Source organism: Micropterus salmoides, unplaced genomic scaffold (genome assembly GCF_014851395.1).
Source record: "Micropterus salmoides isolate LMB-PRFRI ecotype aquatic unplaced genomic scaffold, ASM1485139v1 Ms_hic_scaffold_4, whole genome shotgun sequence".
Classification (NCBI taxonomy): domain Eukaryota; kingdom Metazoa; phylum Chordata; class Actinopteri; order Centrarchiformes; family Centrarchidae; genus Micropterus; species Micropterus salmoides.
This window is the reverse complement of record NW_024043372.1, coordinates 23,415,294-23,433,522: the sequence shown is the minus strand read 5'-3', so window position 1 is coordinate 23,433,522 and position 18,229 is coordinate 23,415,294. Positions and strand designations below refer to the sequence as shown.

Sequence of the window (18,229 nt, the reverse complement as noted above, 5' to 3'; positions counted from 1 at the left end):
CATCAACCTATGCACTGCTGTGCAGTAATATACTCTATTAGGCGCCCATGCTTTTTGCTACTTATAGCTACCCAAATAATGCAGCCAAAATCAGCAGAATGACACATCAAATGAGTAACAGATTTATTTATATACAAAACTGTTTACAGCAAGATTTCTGAATTAACATTGACCCGCGAGGGGGTATTGGTATTCAGGTGCACAACACCACCTGCGCCATGGTATCAAGTCAACAGAAGGAGAGAAAAAAAACTTTAAGAGCACCATGAGTCATGAAGGGAAGCAGATGAGGGAGTTTGAACTGTAAGGCACAAGACACAGCATCACCGCTTATCTTTAACCATCATCAATCACCCATCAATCAACTACATACTCAGCAAAGCACTTGATAAAAACTACCCATTTTACTACCAAACTACCCACTATAGGTACAACATGAGGATTTTGTCTGTGTGTGTGTGTGGTGGTGGTGGGGGGGTCCACATTGTGTCATGTCTTTGTAAAGTTACAAGATCTAAGATAAGCCATTAAGGATCTCAAGCATTTGACAGTGATCATGCAAGTACACAATATGAATTAAATGGACTGCATGCCATCTGGGCTTCAAGCCTGCATGAACAATCAAATCAAAACCATGAGCTCAAAAATTACTAAGCTAACTCTGTGGCCTTAAGCCAATTAAATAGTCTTATTCAATGTTAAAATAAAAAAAAATTAAAAACTGAAACTCAACAATGTTCATAATTATAACACACTTATAACCATGTACTCTACTTAGGATACTGAAGTTAGAGTAAACCTGCACCACCCATGATATAACCATAGTATTAAACCAATTTCTAAGATTCTATTTATAATGTAATAAAAAGGCCATAACTGGTGAATATCTATACTAAATTTCTGAGGGCTGTCCATAACATCTTTATTACAGTCAATAAGAAGAAATTAAACTGTTGAAACAATGGAAGAGGACTCATCTGCTTAGCCAAAGAAAACATGAGTTGTTACATATACAAATAGATTCCCTCCATTGTGAACAGTTCAAGAGTTCATTGGTAAAAGGTACCTGAAGAGGAGTTAATAAAAATTACAGTAAGTAGAGCTGTGAAACCCCAGTGAAATTTCTTCTTCTCATCCCTGGGAGTTCAAGGATATCCACCATTTGTGAGAAATACTGACATTTAAACACCACATTTAAAGCAATGTGTACTGTGACTCTCCATCACTGTCAAAGAAAGACCTGCTGAAATAATACCAGTCCTTTAAAAAGGTTATTAACAAGTCCTCACTGTACATACTCCAAGAGTTACGACACAATAACGAATGATGTCTCAAACATCTGATTTACAAGTAGTTATTACCATAATACGTTTATCAAAAAAATTGGGACCAATATGTTTGGCAATGTTTTGTTTTCTGAGCATTTAGTTGAACTCAAAGTAAATATTTTGCCCAGTCATAGATTGCATTTCAGTATTTTAAGAAAGTGTTCACTGACGGTGTTCCTTTGTCTAAAACAAAGATTAATCTTGCTCTTAGAAACTTCTCCCTGTGGTTACAAATAGTGGGATAGTTTATCAACTGTCTGAGCAGTTGCTTTGCTAGGTAAATCAATCTGTTATCACAGTGGAGCAGAAAAGTTCCACTGCAGTGTCTTGGTGGTGGCGAGGTCACGGTTGGCAAGCTGGTGAAGTTGTGCCTCCTGTCTTCAGCAAATGAGCTCATTGATGTCCTGGATACACTTTTTTACATCACAGCGCACTTCTTCTCCTCTGGGGGTGCATTTCCATCAGCTTTCTCCATCTCCAAAATGATCCGCTTGAAAACCTCCACAGCAGTCTGCATTGCAAGAATATGGTCATCATTGTGTGAATCTGTGTCAGACATAATGTGTGGACTGCACCGAGGAGATATCGATACCTCATTCTCCTTGGCTGAGGACTCCATGAATGCAGCACCCCAGGAATCAGCAAGTTTTTTCCCCTCCTCTGGCTTGATAACCCTGGAAAAATGAAATGGAAACTTCACTGAAAACAGAAATGTTTGAGTGGGTGGTGACAGAAAGGTTGACAGAGAGAGAATATGTGGTACTTTTCTTTAAGGATAAGGCAGGCAATTTTATATTTTTCCGTTGTCAAAAAATTAGAAGACTTCGGCCCCAAACCCATATGCTCCTACTAAAGATGTTCATCTTTAAAAAAAACCCAAAACAAAACAAAAAAAAAAACAACAGGCCACAAAAACACACATTTATTTTTTTCTTGAAAGCTCAATCATTTCAGAAGAAACAGATGGGCACTGTAACTTTTAGCAAATGTTAAATGGCAAGGCATTTGTCAGGGACTAGTTGTAGCCGCATATACGGTGCTTCAGTGACTATGAATGGCAACACGACATTGTGCAGTGCACATGACCATCATAGTGAAGAACATGTCAATTAGTGCAACAGCGTAACTCAGTGACATTTTTTTTTTTAGTTTTTGGACAACAATGGAGGTCTAATTCACAGAGGAATACACTATATCTGGCTTTGGCTATACAGTACTTATTTAATAGGATCAACTCATTGTTGGTTTTGCCATTTTCATTTGTTGACACTAAGAAAAATACAGAATATCCCCAGACTTACCCTTTTACTTCCAAAACAACAAATGCTTGCCATTTAAAATGTATTTAATGTTGAATTAAATTGAGTGTTATTGCATAGTTTAGGACCAAAAAGTCTAATAGCATTATCAGTGTTATTTTTATCTGACAGAAACATTTGCGGTTTATATTATTATAATAATCTTGATTACCTTTCCATGTGTAGATCTTTTTTGTTCCCTACAAGGACAGTTGGTACCCTAAAAAGACAATATCCTAGTTGAAAAAAGTCACTTGGAAAAACCACAAAAGACATTTTTAGAAGCATTGAATTTTATAAGATCAAACTAAACTTACTGAATCTTCCCAACCATGTCTAGAAGCTTGTCATGTAGGACCTGCACAACTTCAAAACTGAACAGAGACAGACATCAAAGTACATTTAAATACTGATCTTTATCAACTGATATGTTACTTAGTAATAACTTATTATACACTGTCAATCCAAAGAACCTAATTAGAGCTGCAACGACTTATCAATTATTAAATTAATCACTAACTATTTTGATCATCGTTTAAATAATTTTTTTACAAGAAAAAAAAAAGTCAAATTTCAAGATTCCAGCTACTTAAATGTGAATATTTTCTGGTTTCTTTAGTCCTCTGTGACAGTGAACTATTTGGGTTGAGGACAAAACAAGATATTTGAGGACTTCATATTAGGCTTGGGTTGTATATAACAGTGGGTTTAACCATTACAAATCTTTGTGGTTTAGGAATAATGGATTATGAACGGTGAAGTCTGTATATGTTCAAACACAATACTAACATCAATTGTAAGACACATATAGTGTTGTCTACCTCAGGAGTTTTCAAAGTCTGAGACCGCGGGCCTCCCCTCAGACAAAGCTTGGGAAACGGCGCCCACATCTTTAGTTTACTTGGTAAGTTTCGCTCAATTCCTGGATGCCTATGGGATCATAATTATATTATTTGATCTCACAGACACTCAACATTTGAACCAAAATAGCCTAATATTGCTGTTTGACATAACTTCTGACTACATCAAATAGTTTTAAAAAAGGTCTGTCCTAAGGCCTTTCTGGCTCTGATGGAGGGAAAACAGTTCCCAAAAACTACTGTATCTCTCAACTCTCACACATGTAGGCTATTGTATGTGATCTCCTTTTGATAACTAATGCAATAAGTAATGTAATATTGTTTCACTTCCATTCACAGAGCTTCCCCTGAAACTGTTTGGAGCCCCACTAGGGAGGCCCGCATCACACTTTGAAAACCCCTGGTCTACCTCATATCGTGCCTGAAGACTTGACAGTGTATGCCTCATAATTCAAACATAAGAAAACACTCACCTTTTCATGGAAGTCACTGAATAGACAAGGACATACCCATGGATGTCCATTGAGTGGGATTGGTGAAAAATTGAGTACTCATCCTACAGACAGAGGAGAGGTTTTATAATCTCATAGGATATGACTGCTACCAAACACAAAACACATTTTTAAAAAGAATCAGAAACAAGACTTAAGCGTCAAAAAAAAAAAACTGGCACACAACTTGTCTGACAGCCGAGTATATCATAAAATCAGAAATGCCTAAAGTTAAATAATTGGTTTTTAACAGATCAGAATATTTAAAACATAGAGTTTAGTGCTCGTGTCAGATATAGTGGTACATGAACAACTTACTTGTCCAGCTGTATCAACCAGCTGAAGATTGAAGTCTTGACCATTCATGCTGACCATTTTGTTAAAGGCTAGGGAGAGGGATGAACTAGTTTTACAAAACATTTCTTTACATTAAGCCAATTCCATTGTGACTTTCTTTGCTGCAATATCTTACAAACAATACAAAGACACCTACTGTTTTCGATGGTGGGGTCATAGGAGTCGACAAACTGTCCTTCCACAAACTGTATTGTAAGAGATGACTTCCCTGAGCAGGGCAAAGAAACACGGCATGTTTGTTTTACTGCCATTTTAAAACATCTCTTTCTTTCTACTCTTTCTTTACAACAAAAACCTATATTACAATACATACATGCGACACACATAAAACCTGTGTCAGCATTATGGCTTAGTGATGGTTTTAACCCTTTACAGAATAACCTATACAGGACAAAAATATTTATATTATCAGTTACAAGTGTTACACCAAATTCTGTGAGCCATTAAATTATATGACCTGATCAGAAATTTCAGCTACATTGCCATGGTAAATGTTTTTATAATACAAAATAAAATACTTTATTTTGATAGCTATAACCAAAGATGGTGCCTCTGTGGTGTTTAGACCACACACTTGACCTGTCAGACTCTGGTAGTAGAGGATCAATTAACAGACATATATTGACAGGTGAAGTGATGGTGCCCTTCTTTCTGATCAACACTACAGTTTCTGCTGCCACAGTTATCAGAAATTGTGATCCGATGTGTATCAGTGGGGTTATTGTCTTCTTCACAACTATTAAGATGTTACATTATCTAAATGCTATGATGGCACCATTTTTGATAATTGCTGCTATCAGAATTATGTGATAAAATATGACAAAAACGTTTGCAGTGGTAATACAGCTTAAAGTTTTTAATATAGGGCTGAACAATTAATCAAAACTGTATCAAAATTGCAATATGGCCTACAGCAAGGTGGTGCATTATTTGTTAAAGGTTATTTGTGTGTCAAAAAAACATTTTAAATTAAATATTGTCCTGCTGCAGAGACGTCCTGGCCTACACATCATAGTCTACAGACTTAGGAAAACATTTGGTGTACGTTTGGTGCAGATCATTGCAAAAATCACACCATGACTAATTTTAATATGTTTTTCAATGAAAATTAGAATAATTGTGTAAAAACGACCATTCCCTCCAATTTCGCAATTGCAATATCAGTCAAATTAATCGCAATAAGATATTATTTCAAAATCCTTCAGCGCTGTAGCTGAAAGACCAAACTGGACCTCAGAACCTGATTTGTCATATAATTTGATGTAGAACCGGCCACACAGACATGTTATTATAAATAAATATGACTGGTGTGAACTTGGTAGGAGGTAGAATATTGTTCCAGGCTGAGTTCCTTAAATTGTGCACAGTAACTGTTACATACTTTGTGTGTGTGCCACGCTAGCCTAAAGTTTCGCCACTCACCACTTGGCTCGGTACCAGGATCTCACCGGCTAACTGTTTACACAGAACACGTTACAACTACAACAGACGGCTACAGACCTAAAGCAAGCTGTTGTTTTTAATGTAGTTTAGTAACCAACTGCTCAGCAAACGCATGTGAACAAAAAGAAACATGGACAAAGGTAATCTAGCGTTGCTGTTCAGTCGGAAGGGAAAACAAAGCCAGGACATTAGCCTGTTAGCCAGCTAGCTCAATAACATTAGCTCGTGTGCTTTACTCACCTACAGACCTGTAACCTATAACAGCAATCTTTCGATGTTTTGGTTGAGGCATTGTAGTGAAAACGGTGTTCAACTGGATTCTGATAATGTAGTACGCCACCTAGTTTTACTATCTAAACAAACTTTTATCGCCACATTCGTCTCACATCACGTGACAACAACAAACTTTTCGGAGCCGCCGCCGCTCGAGCTCTCTCCTGGGCCTCGAATTGGAAGTTCAGAGTTTAAGTACAACTTGTACTTTTCCCAAAATGTGTCTCTTTCTGTATCTGCTAAAGTAATCGATATCGATCGATAGTTTGAAATGATGAAATTGTCGTTTTAACGGAAACTGGAAACGGTGAAAACGCTTGTTCAACGCGATTACAGTTTGCAAGTCAAAGTGACGGAAACTGTCATTGTGTAAGCACACCGTCGTAAAACCGGAGAACACGTCGGAGCGGCGTGGACCTACAATCTGGCCAATTTGTACAGTAGAGGTCACTCTTTGTGCGTCCCAGCTCCCAGCGGACTCACAGTGAAAATGTCCTTAATGTCAACAGGTGTGGGTTCCTTTGTTTCAGTATATATATGTATATGTCAGAGGTTTTCAGACCTATTAACATTTATTAAAAGGATAAGTTGCTTGAGAGTTCATCTCAAGCAACTTATCCATATATACAGAGAATACAGTTCAAACAATACAGTAAATGTACACATACACATACATAGTGTTGGGAAAGTTACTTTGGAAATGTAATAGGTTACCGATTACAAGTTACCCTATTTAAAATGTAATAGTTGTGTAACTATTTCAATTGCTTTATTAATGTATGTAACGTATTACATTTAATTATATCTTTTTTATTACTTTTCTAAATTTCTAATGAATGTTTTCAAGTGTTAACCATTTTCAAAAGACAGCTTGAGAGGCACTTTTTTGGCAGACTGGTGGAGCTGCAAATTTATACATAAAAACCAATCAAAAGCATCAGAATAGCATCAAGCTTTACTAAACAGCTGGAAATGGCAAAAAAGACATTGTGCACATGAAAAACATATAGCCTAGCTTTTTACAGAAAATATTCAGATGTAACTCCCAATGTCCCCAAAAAACCAAGGACCACTGGACTAAACGACTACAGACCCGTCGCCCTGACATCTGTGGTTATGAAGTCCTTTGAGCGCCTTGTGTTGTCCCACCTGAAATCCATCACAGACCCACTCCTGGACCCCCTGCAGTTCGCCTACAGAGCCAACAGGTCTGAAGATGATGCAGTAAACATGGCCCTTCATTACATCCTCCAGCGCCTGGACTCCCCAGGAACCTATGCCAGGATCCTGTTTGTGGACACGCACACACTCATACACTCTCCTGACCCCACACTTTACAACATGGCTCAACTGTGCTTTATGCTCATGTTGCCAACTTTTGCACATACTTGTCAACATTGTATTATAGTATTATTGTATCTTTTTATATTTTTTGTATGCTTGTGTATGTTCTATATGTTCTCCTTACTTTTTATATATTTATATTACTGTTTATGTTATGTGTACTGTAAGCACCAATTCATACCAAAGCAAATTCCTCGTATGTGAAAATGTACCTGGCAATAAACCTGATTCTGATTCTGATTCTGATGAACATTTTCACAAGTAACTTTAATTACACATTTTACCCAGTAACTGTAGCAGATTACAGTTACATTTATGTTGTAATTTAATTAGGTGACTAAATTACATGTAACTAGTTATTCCCCAACACTGCCCAAACAAAGCTATATGTATGCACGTACATATTGGAGATAGCCTACATTATTTATTTATATATCTCAAGTATAATTACAAACAAGAGCAGGTTGTTTGAAGATAGGTAAAAACAGATGCCTTAAGGACATAAAAGGAAGTAAAATATCTATGTGAACTGGACAGGTTGTTTCAATCAGATGTAGATTTAATTTTTTTCCTTATAAATTTTAGGAACAAAGAAAAAAGGATCCACAGTGTGCCTAGACTATATGACATCCTATATGGAATTAAACTTTGTTTTAAGTAATATGAAAAGTTAAAGAAAATGCATTAAAAAATCTTCTAGGTTTAGGTAAGGACACCTCAAAACAAATCTACATCATCAACTATTGTAAACTATATTAAGAGGATGAACATTTGTTTCTGAGGTATTCTGCATAATCTTGTATTGGTAATATCAACTGTGAAATCCTTTTTTTCCTAACCTGTAGGGTGAAAAAGCTGATAGAACTATACAATCTCAGGCTGTCATTTATTTACTTTGTCACTGAGTCAATTTGGGGTTTAAAAGAAAGTTGAGAATCACGCCAGTGACCCAAATATTTAAATTCGTACTGTTTCTCGAGTGGTCAATTCATATTGACCAATTACTGGTTAAAAGCAAAAAATAGATTTAGTGCCAAACAACTATCTATAAGACTTCTTCTTATTCAGTAGAGGTTTGTTAAAAGAAAACCATTTTTGAGCAGCATCAGAATTATGAAATAAATAGTAGCCTATATAGCTTAGACTAAATACTAATGGTTTTATCCCCACTCTAAACTTCACCTGATCCTCCGAGTCTGACCCTTCATACTTTACCTTAATAACTGAACACAATATAGCTCTTTCTTGGAACATATATGGCTACATTGAATGTGGTGGACATGTTTCTTAAAAAGGCAACAGTGAGCATACATTTATTCTAACACTTGTATTGTTCTGAGATTTGTGATGGAACTTCAATACTTTTTGAGGATACAGATTAAAAGTAGCCTATTAAAATTTGTTCTTTGATTAGATATTGCCTGACGTAACTAATAAGTTTGCAAAGTTTGTTGGAAGGAGTTTGTTAAAAAATTATTAATTTCTGTGGTTTGTGGTTTCAAAAAATATACAATTTTGGTTTATTTTACATTTGGTACTGAAACTCTGGTATTGTATTGGATACCAAGCTAGGAAACTTTTAACTGAACACAGTCAGGTATTCTGAAGACAAAACAAAGTCACAGAAACAATTGTTCTTTACACACTCTGGATGGGACAGGTAAGGATGGCTGTTGAGTTCCTCTTGGTGTTATGCAAAGACTGTTTTGGCACCTCCTGGATCCCAGCATACTGCATACTAAAAGGCAACACGTTTCCCCCCTTTTGAGACAATGATGTGCACTGTTCAGAGTTCAGGCAGTGAAGCATCACAAAAATAAGGTGTGGTTCAATATAAACTTAGTCAACAAGTTGGAGACCTGCAGAATAACTTATTAAGTGTAAGGAGACAAATGCACAAATCTTAAATCAAAACTACAGCTACTAAATCTATTGTCAGTAATGTTTTACGTGCTGAATAAATTAACAAATGTTGATGTTAATTGACAGTTTTGTATGCAGATTCCAGTGTAGACCTGCTAACTGCTGGTGGTGTTTGACAGCAGTATAGACTATGGACACATTTAGGATGTAACCGGAAACAGTTTGGAGGTGGAGGTAAATGCTGCCGGGAGATGCTGCCGTCATAAACAGGCAGATGAAAATTCAGAAACACCTCACTGAAACGGCCCTGACAGGGACAGGTAATGCAGCTGTTACTGCGAGAACAGGACAACTTTAAAAGTACTCTTATAGTTGAATACCCCCACCGTGTTGTGTTGTAAAAGTCCTATGCGAGGCTTCAGGGAGCGAAAGCTAACTAGCGAGCTAACCACTAGCTGGCTAGCGATATCATTTGGGAGGCGGTGGGTACCATAGCAACCGTTTAGGAAACATTGATCGCTAGCTAGCTAATGTAGTTCATGCTAACGTTGGTTTGTTATGCTAGCGTTAAACAAGACGACATAGAGACTTAAATGCTCAATTTAGCGTTATTCAGCCAAGTAATGTCACAAGTCAGCGGTATCTACCTCGCGTCATCGCCTATATTAATGAGCTGTAACTTTGCTCCATGCTCTTTAGTAAGCTGCCGAGAATGAAAAATGATCGTAACGTTAGTGTTGAGTTTAGCTAACGGTAATTTCCATCACATGCAGTTAGCCAACGTTAGCCACCAAGGCCGACCCGTAAACTTGGGTTAACGTTACACCAACGCCACCGTTATGTAAAAGTAAAAGCTATTTGTATTACAGACTAGTTTGTCTCAGATGAGCTTGTCGTTATATTAGTTTAACGTTATCTTACTTTACCAATGTTGTCATGGGTCAACCTAATTGTAACTCAATCAGCTGATCTGTGGCTGCTAAGCTTAGAGTTGGCGCTAAATTAGCAGCTAGTTAACTTATTCTGATACGAATAATCAGCCTACATCAGCTAATCTTCAAGACATGTATTGTTAGCGCTAGGAGCTAATGTTACAGTTAAATACTGGTGCAGTTCAGAATGTATTGTCTTTGTGATCGGTAGATATCGGACATTCACGCTAGCGTTTAGTGTATTTGTTATTTTTTAGTTATTGAAAGTGTCTGATAAGTGATCATAAGTGAATTAGGTCTTATGTAATACCAATTATGTAATACCAATTTCATTGACGTGCATCCGGGGTTTTCAAATCAAAATGTGATGTCAAATTGGACCTCTGCCTAACTTCTGTATGATTTCCTGTTATATTAATGAGGGGTTGAATTGTAGAGGTTGCATGTCACACGGTTGAGTGAGTGGATGTGTGAGATAATTCGGTTTGATCCCGACCTCGTCATAACTGTCATTTCAGTATTTAGCTTGAACTAGTATGGATGTTGATGACTGCAATGGCCGGTCTTACATATCAGGTAGGGTAGATTTATTTCATCACAGATTAACTTTCCTTCAGATGTTGGCATGTTGTTCAAATGACATATCTTGCTTTTGTGTCCTTTTTTGGTCGCAGCTAGTGGAGACTCTTCAATGGAAAGAGATTTTTCTGGGGCCCTTGGAGGTCCAACAGTGAGCACCCCAAACAGCAAGGAGACCTCTCCTAGTCGCTCCCTCAGTGGTTAGTGAGAAAACAAGTGTGAATCCCACAAAACGGACTGTATGATGGATAATCAAATCCCAAAAACCTAATTATTTCATAAGCCAGTTTATTACTTCCAGATGATATAATAGGACATATCACAGTAATATATAATCTGTGATCTGTCGCATGTTTCCAAATGTTGTGTAAAGGTACATTATCTAATTGAAAGCCTTCTTTATGTTTGCTCTTGTGCCTTTATAGCCAACTCCATTAAAGTGGAGCTGTACAGCGATGAAGACCCAGGTCGCAGTACTGAAGATGAAAGAGGGGAGCGAGTAGAGGAAGGAGGTCCAGAGCAGGGATCTGAGGCTGTTGGAGACTACAGGGAGACCACCAATCCTGAAACCATACCAACTGGAGCCACCAGAATGCCAAACGGAAAGCTCAAGTGTGACATCTGTGGAATGATCTGCATTGGGCCTAATGTTCTCATGGTGCATAAACGCAGCCATACAGGTGACTGCCAGTCTTGGGTTTGGCATATAATCGGACATTATGATAATGTCTCATACATCTTTATCTGCACCCATTTGTTGTATGCCATTGTTTACTTAAAAATATTGTTTAGTAATCAAGACTGAATGGCAGAAATAAGATAATCTGATGATGGATACTATTTTTGAATGCCCCGGTGTACTTGCAGTTGAATCTGCAGATGAATCTGGGTGTAAGAACATCTTCGTATTCTTATCCTAAACCTCTCTTATTTTTTTTTCTGTGAGGCTTGTTAGTCCGTGTTTCAAGTCAAATTCACCAAAACCTCTCTACTAAACTAACTTAAATCGCTCAGCCTGATGAACGACACCAGTTCATGAAGAGGTGTGAATTCATGAGATTTCATGATAAGCATAATTGACACCCCCTGACATTATAAGGCTACCTCTTCTGCTACATTTGTGGGTAGAGTGAGAAGAAGACTTTCACACTGCAGAGCCTCAAGCCCTGCAGTCAGAAATTAGCAGACAAAAAGATTTTTAAAAATTGCATAACAGAGGAGTCAAATGAAAGTTTATTCCACAAAATAAAATGGTCAGACAATTAACACAGAGCTGTGGTACACTGCTGCTATAAAACAATGGTGATTGCATGGGTGAGAGTGCGCAAACTCTTCTGGGGTGCTCCTTTTATTTCCCATGCTTCATCCTGGTTGGCCAGCTTCAACCTCCATTGGCCAATGTGCAGCTTGGCCAAGCTGCACAAGTGCAAGCCAATCACCCATTCAGGACCTAAAGAGAAACTAGTGGGGAAGGAAGAAAGCAGGAGGAAAACAAAACAAAAACAGTCTGCTTGGCATGTAACACAGAAATGAAGAGGAAGTGGTTCACCTGAAGTTAGAAAGCAAAGCAGTCCATGACTACTATGAGAGGTGGTCTTAAATAGTACACAGAAGGTGATGTTACACTGCTGGGTGAAACAGAGGATTGGTAGGAGGAGGATATTATGCTGAAATATGCCAATAAACATCATAAAATAATTTAAAAAAAGAAAATTGTAAATTGGCAAGCCATGAACACAATATTAATTTAGTCTAACATACATTTATTTGAGTTATGTTTGCAAACATATATAAACTCTAAATTCATTCAGATTTCAGATTTTGAATCCCCTTTTAAAGAAATTCTGTACATGATAACTACTGGGTGAATTTTGCTCATACTTGAGTCTTACCAGAACATTGGTGAAATTAAATCACTCGTCTGTCCCACTCATGAACAAATCTGTTTTTAAGAGGAATTGAGGCCCAATGTGCCAAAGACTATAGATGTAGTTAAATAAGTTGGGTTGACAGGTTTGATCTATCCCCAGGTGAGCGACCATTCCAATGTAATCAGTGTGGCGCCTCCTTCACTCAAAAGGGTAACCTGCTCCGCCACATCAAGCTCCACTCAGGGGAGAAGCCCTTTAAATGTCCCTTCTGCAGCTATGCCTGTCGAAGACGAGACGCACTTACTGGTCACCTTCGCACTCATGCTGGTAGGACAGATTCAAGCCTGATAAACGTTTTTTTTTTGTCTTATGAGAGTGTATAGTGACAAAAGCAATTCCCACTTTGTCCCCAGTCTCTTCTCCAACTGTAGGGAAGCCGTATAAGTGCAGTTATTGTGGCCGCAGTTACAAGCAGCAGAGCACCCTGGAGGAGCACCGTGAGCGCTGCCACAGCTACTTACAGAGTCTGGAGTCACAGCAGCCATCCAGTGCACAGAATCAAGGTACGGTTTTATGGCATTCATGGAGATGGTATGGCAGAAGTAAAGATCATTTTCTCAGATAGGACAGTAACCTAAATGACAACGGTGTTGTAAATGTCAATTTCAAAATGGATTGTAGTAGCATCTAATGTAGAGATGTAGTCTACTTCCTTACCAAGGTAACGCACACAACCCCTCACTTATTTTTTTTTTTTATCCAAATGTTGGTTTAGATTCTAATGAAAACCAGCAGGCAACCTAAACATTTGGGATAAATGCTGTCTAGGTAATTAGAACCGCCCAAAAATAACATTACAGTTTGTTTGTACTCTGTGCAGGAGAGGAGATGAGAGAGCTAGAGTTTATACCTGACTCTCTACTGCAACCCTCCTCAGACAAGATGGCATTTATCGATCGGCTCGCCAACAGCATCACCAAACGCAAGAGATCCACACCACAAAAATTTGTAGGTGAGCATTTGGTCTCAGTGTGGACAGGTTGAGGACACGGTGAAAGCAGCAGTAATCGCTTGAATTGGGTACATCATATAATAGTAGGGCTGCAACTAACAAGTATTTTCATTATCGATTAAGTTGATTATTTTCTCGATTAATTATTGAGAAAACTGGGAAAGATGTCGATCAGTGCATCCCAAAGCCCAAGATGACGTCCTCAAAGGTCCTCTTTTGTCCACAAACAAAATAAATTCAGTTTACTGTCATAGAGGAGCAAAGAAACCAGAAAATATTCACATTTGAGTAGCTGGAATTGGATTAATTGCCAACTTTAAAAAGTTGGCAATTAATTTAATAGTTGACTGCTAATAAATTTATCAAATAATTGTTGCAGCTCTATACAATAGTACAGATTTTTTAAATCCTAGTGATGTGACCACCGGCTTTCACACTTTTATGTATTCAAGCTGTATGATTTCCTGTAGATTCAAACCAAATGTCAAAGTGAATCAGGAACTCATTGGGATGATAATTGACAACAGTGGAAATAGGCTCAGGACACCTATGATATATAACTTCCAACCTCAATATGGCATCTAAAATTAATTTAAACAATGTGGCTTGCCCATCTATACAATTTTTTGTTTTGTTTTGAAAATGCAGTTTTAACGTCTTCCACAGACTTCCATAGTACAGTATCATAAGATCATCTATCTTTTTTGCAGGACAGAAGCACATACGCCTCAACCTTTCAGATGCACCTTATGAGCTAAGCACTGGTTTGGATAAAGAGAGGGAGATGCACGCAGGGAACCTTGAAACCCCGCACTTTACTGGTCTGGGAGGAGAATACGCCGGTGTAGCAGGTAATGGAGGAGGACGGGTATCAGACACACTGAGGCCTACACACCTTCCCACCACTCACTCTTCATGTTTATCAGAACTCAGGCCGATCCACAGCTCCATTCACACTTCCCTCGCTCTAGGCCCGAGGCTGGATTGTACAGGGATTGGAGCTGGGCTGGGCGCTGCGGGTGTAGGGGGGAGGGAGGCAGCAGAGGGTCACGAAGACCTGCCTGCGGGTCGAAGTCACGCACCCTCCCCTAGCAATGGTTGCCAGGACTCCACGGACACAGAGAGCATGCCAGACGAGCCGTGCAACAGTACGGCCCTGACTCCAACCCTGCACAGTAACAACGGCCATCATCTTCTCCTCTCCAACAACCATCATCCAGCGCCTCCTCCCATTGCACACCACAGGAGCCGGGACCGTCACAGTCCCAGCCACGCCAAAGACAGGGAGGTGGAAAGAGAGGATGGAGGCCACTCAGCCCTCCCACCTCCTGCCCTCGCGCCAACTCCCAGCTCACCTACTGCGCCCTCTTCCACCTCTAGGGAGGCATTTCGGGTTGTAGACGGGGAGGGGCGAGCTGTGCGCTCTTTTCGTTGTGAGCACTGCCGCGTGCTTTTCCTGGACCATGTCATGTTTACCATCCACATGGGCTGCCACGGTTTTCGCCAGCCTTTTGAGTGCAACATCTGTGGCCACCGCAGCCAAGACCGCTATGAATTTTCTTCACACATCGTCCGCGGGGAGCACATCCTTGACTGAGGAGAAAGGGTGGACAACCTGCTTCACCTGGAGCTATTGTTATACTAAGACAAGGACCTGGCTGGGTTTGGTCTGCACACGAGACACAAATGACCTGAAGCTGATATTAATATTTCAAACCGGTACTGGTACAGTTAACATGTGCATGAATGGCAAGTTCCTGTGTGTATTTCTTAAATTATAATAGTGGTCCTTATTATTTTCAGTGCACTTTGAACAATGAATTCAAATTCATTTTAATTAAATGTATTCTAAAGTAGATGAAGAGCAAATGCACTTTGTCATCTGTAGATGTGCCTTGCTCCAAAATTGAGGATTCAAACTTGATGCACAAATTATGGGAAAAAATCTGACATTTGTCCCTAACCTGAAAACGTTCCCTTCTTGTGCACTTTAACAGATGTAACTAATAGTATATATAATAAAAAAAAGTGTCAATAAGAAGTTCATAGGATCACCTACAATAGAATCTGTAGAGGTTGTAATGCCGTGTTGCATTTATTCGGTGAAATTATTACCTAACAAATGTTCTGCAAAGTTTTTTCCAAATTGGGGTTGATTCTATATAACAGATTGCTTTTTATAATGGGAATAAGTGAAGACCAAACTCAAAAACCAGGTCCAAGTCGTAGATGTTTCTGAAGGGTTGTCCGTGAATTAGAAATGCACTTTTGTTTTTAATGAGGGTGGTGTGGACAGATCTGAGAGTGTGTGTGTGAGTGTGTGCATGAGTGACCCTGTGTTTTTTGGAAGTAAATTGAATAAGTAAAGTTGAAAATGAAGGCCTTTGTGCGAATGCTGTGTGGGGTAGCGTATGAAATATTTGTTTTTCTTTTCTATGACTGCTTTTGTTGCACTGATACCTGCCAGAATACTATGATTATATTAAACTATTTTATGGAATACATTAATGACCTGCACATTTCTCTCAAAATGTGAGGAAAAACAATTGTTTTTTCTCACTAGGAAAGTATGAGTATGAATATCACTGCCACAGTCTTGGATTACTGAAGAGGTTAGGGTCTTACCAAGTCCTTAACATGTTCCCTTTCATAACGACATCAAACTGCAAACAAACCAACACATATTCTATTTATGCTATATTTAAAAATTATTTTGGTGTTAAATTTCATTGTATTGTGCCTTTCTTCACCCTGATCACACCTTGTTGACCAGAATGAAGGACATGAACTACCAACTGTCATATCTTGAAACAGATCATTGTGGGTGATTTTAGACATCATGAACTACAAAATAATTTACTTATTCAAGTAGCTTTCCAGACACTGTAAAGTCTCTGGCTTACAGCTTTGCACAATCTTTCTTTCATCCTATTCAAAGAACCAATTCTGCTAATTTCTCAAAGACTAAATGTGCATGGCATTTGGCACAAATTGATCTAACATGAATGAGTGCATTGTGGAGTGGCAGTTTACTACTGTCCTCACAGCTTACATCCAAAAAAAGATGTTTTATTTGAATTTTCTTTGAACATATTTCAGTCCACAGAGTTGCCCAGACGCTGGTGTGATGGGAAAGTGACACAGGTGTTTATTTCAAAATGGGTTTTGTCAGTTGTGATCTGTGATGATGAAATGATCCTGTCTGTGTGAAGAAATGTATGTCAAGAGAAATGTGTCAGTGGAAAGGAAACTGCCAGCTCTTGATTCTGTTTCCAGTGATAGTTAATGTAGTCACTCCTCATTACGACTTTACACAGTTTAAGCACAAGAAGTTGAACTGTCCTGCGGGCTGATGAAGTCTAGATTACAGAAATGGGCACAAAAATCAAGACGGCGTTGTAGAAGGTGTATATCTCTGTGTGCTACATTAGAATAGCCATAAAAGTAATTTGGGAAAGACTGAATTTTCACAGATCCGCTTATATCCAAAAAGTCTGGACAAATACTGAATATAGTAAAAATCATCAGCTGAGCCCATTAACTTTTGTGTGCAGTGCAGAAAAAAAAAAGTATTTTGACATTATTTCATATAAGTTTGTAAATTTCCTCAGCATCAAGACATGTTGGTTCTTAGAAGTCTTTTGCAGGCTAAACAGAAACCACGGTCATAAGTGTTGTGAATGGTTCCTTGGTTCTGTCTTATACTGAACTCGATCTTGTACTGAACCTCACATTTTAAGTAGTGGTCTAGATGTGCAGAAGCTCTGAAATATTGTTTTTATGAAGAGGAATAAAAAAAGTACTTTTCATATAATTTTTAGATCACCATGAGCGTAGTTCTCTGTAGCACCAAACAATAGTTCCCCCATGGCTGAGCCAAAGAACCACTTATTTCCTACTGTTAAGCACTTTTCCCTGTTGCAGTGGCAAAATTAAAGTAAATGAATATATTTGTACATACAGTATGAATTAGGACGAAGCTGCAAGGTAATATTTCTCTTTTCGTTGCTCTGTCAGGCAAACCTTGTAGATGTTAAAATGGTCTCTCTTTTTTCTCCAGGAGTTCTCTCCACTTAGTTTTGCAGAAGAATCTTTTTGGGGGTTTTCCCCTTTCAAAATAAAAGTTGTAGATGTTTACCTCAAATTTACTTTTGTTTAAAGAATTGTAACAAGTGGAGCTACATTTGTTTTGACAGATGGTGAGAAAGTTTGCTTTGGTGCACATTGCTGAATGAGGTTTATAATGCTCTTTGGTGATCTCTTCTCAGCCGTAATGAAACAAACTAAAATAGGTGGTTCAAATTTTCTCTCCCAAAGTTGAAGTTGCATTTAATAATCAAATTGTCTTGCCTTAATATAAGAATTGACTGTTTAGAATTGACAAGTTTGTTTTAAATTGAACGTCTGTCACCGAATCTTGAAATGTACTTTCCTGTAACCTAATCAAGAAAATACGGACAGTGCGACTTCAAATGATTCAACACCAAAGTTGTCTTTGTAAATTACTGAAATGATCATATGCGAGCAAAAAAAATGCTTTGACCAATCAATACGTTACACTCTTCTTCACTGTGCATA

At 38.4% G+C, this 18,229-nt stretch overlaps 2 protein-coding genes across 3 annotated transcripts; one reads left to right on the top strand and one right to left on the bottom strand.

The window, feature by feature from the left end:
- Positions 1–106: 106 nt before the first annotated feature.
- On the bottom strand, positions 107–6,441 carry rhebl1 (Ras homolog, mTORC1 binding like 1). The gene is made up of 8 exons (XM_038696992.1): positions 6,018–6,441; positions 4,471–4,542; positions 4,296–4,363; positions 3,960–4,042; positions 2,944–3,000; positions 2,799–2,846; positions 1,921–2,002; positions 107–1,839 (listed from the first exon to the last, which is right to left on the bottom strand). Exons 1-8 carry the CDS (start codon positions 6,067–6,069, stop codon positions 1,747–1,749), a joined length of 555 nt encoding a protein of 184 aa, XP_038552920.1. The 5' UTR covers positions 6,070–6,441; the 3' UTR covers positions 107–1,746.
- Positions 6,442–9,475: 3,034 nt separating this feature from the next.
- Positions 9,476–16,158, top strand: LOC119886810 (zinc finger protein Eos-like). Of its 2 annotated transcripts, none has more exons than XM_038697760.1 (8): positions 9,476–9,577; positions 10,708–10,765; positions 10,864–10,968; positions 11,194–11,448; positions 12,799–12,966; positions 13,053–13,202; positions 13,520–13,651; positions 14,362–16,158. In XM_038697760.1, the coding sequence occupies exons 2-8, from the start codon at positions 10,726–10,728 to the stop codon at positions 15,246–15,248; spliced, it is 1,737 nt and encodes a 578-aa protein (XP_038553688.1). In that variant the 5' UTR covers positions 9,476–9,577; positions 10,708–10,725; the 3' UTR covers positions 15,249–16,158. The 2 variants fall into 2 exon arrangements, with proteins under 2 accessions (XP_038553688.1, XP_038553690.1); XM_038697762.1 differs by lacking the exon at positions 9,476–9,577 and having other exon boundaries at positions 9,605–10,765; positions 14,362–14,502; positions 14,623–16,158.
- The last annotated feature ends 2,071 nt before the right edge of the window (positions 16,159–18,229 follow it).

Excerpts from the sequence above, each read along its gene's own strand:
- rhebl1 (XM_038696992.1), bottom strand. The coding sequence starts at position 6,069 with ATGCCTCAACCAAAACATCGAAAGATTGCTGTTATAGGTTACAGGTCT. Across the intron at positions 4,543-6,017 it reads TATAGGTTACAGGTCTGTAG|GGAAGTCATCTCTTACAATA; the intron begins GTGAGTAAAGCA and ends TGCCCTGCTCAG. Across the intron at positions 4,043-4,295 it reads TGGTTGATACAGCTGGACAA|GATGAGTACTCAATTTTTCA; the intron begins GTAAGTTGTTCA and ends CTCTGTCTGTAG.
- LOC119886810 (XM_038697760.1), top strand. The coding sequence starts at position 10,726 with ATGGATGTTGATGACTGCAATGGCCGGTCTTACATATCAG. Across the intron at positions 11,449-12,798 it reads GCATAAACGCAGCCATACAG|GTGAGCGACCATTCCAATGT; the intron begins GTGACTGCCAGT and ends ATCTATCCCCAG. Across the intron at positions 12,967-13,052 it reads TCACCTTCGCACTCATGCTG|TCTCTTCTCCAACTGTAGGG; the intron begins GTAGGACAGATT and ends CTTTGTCCCCAG.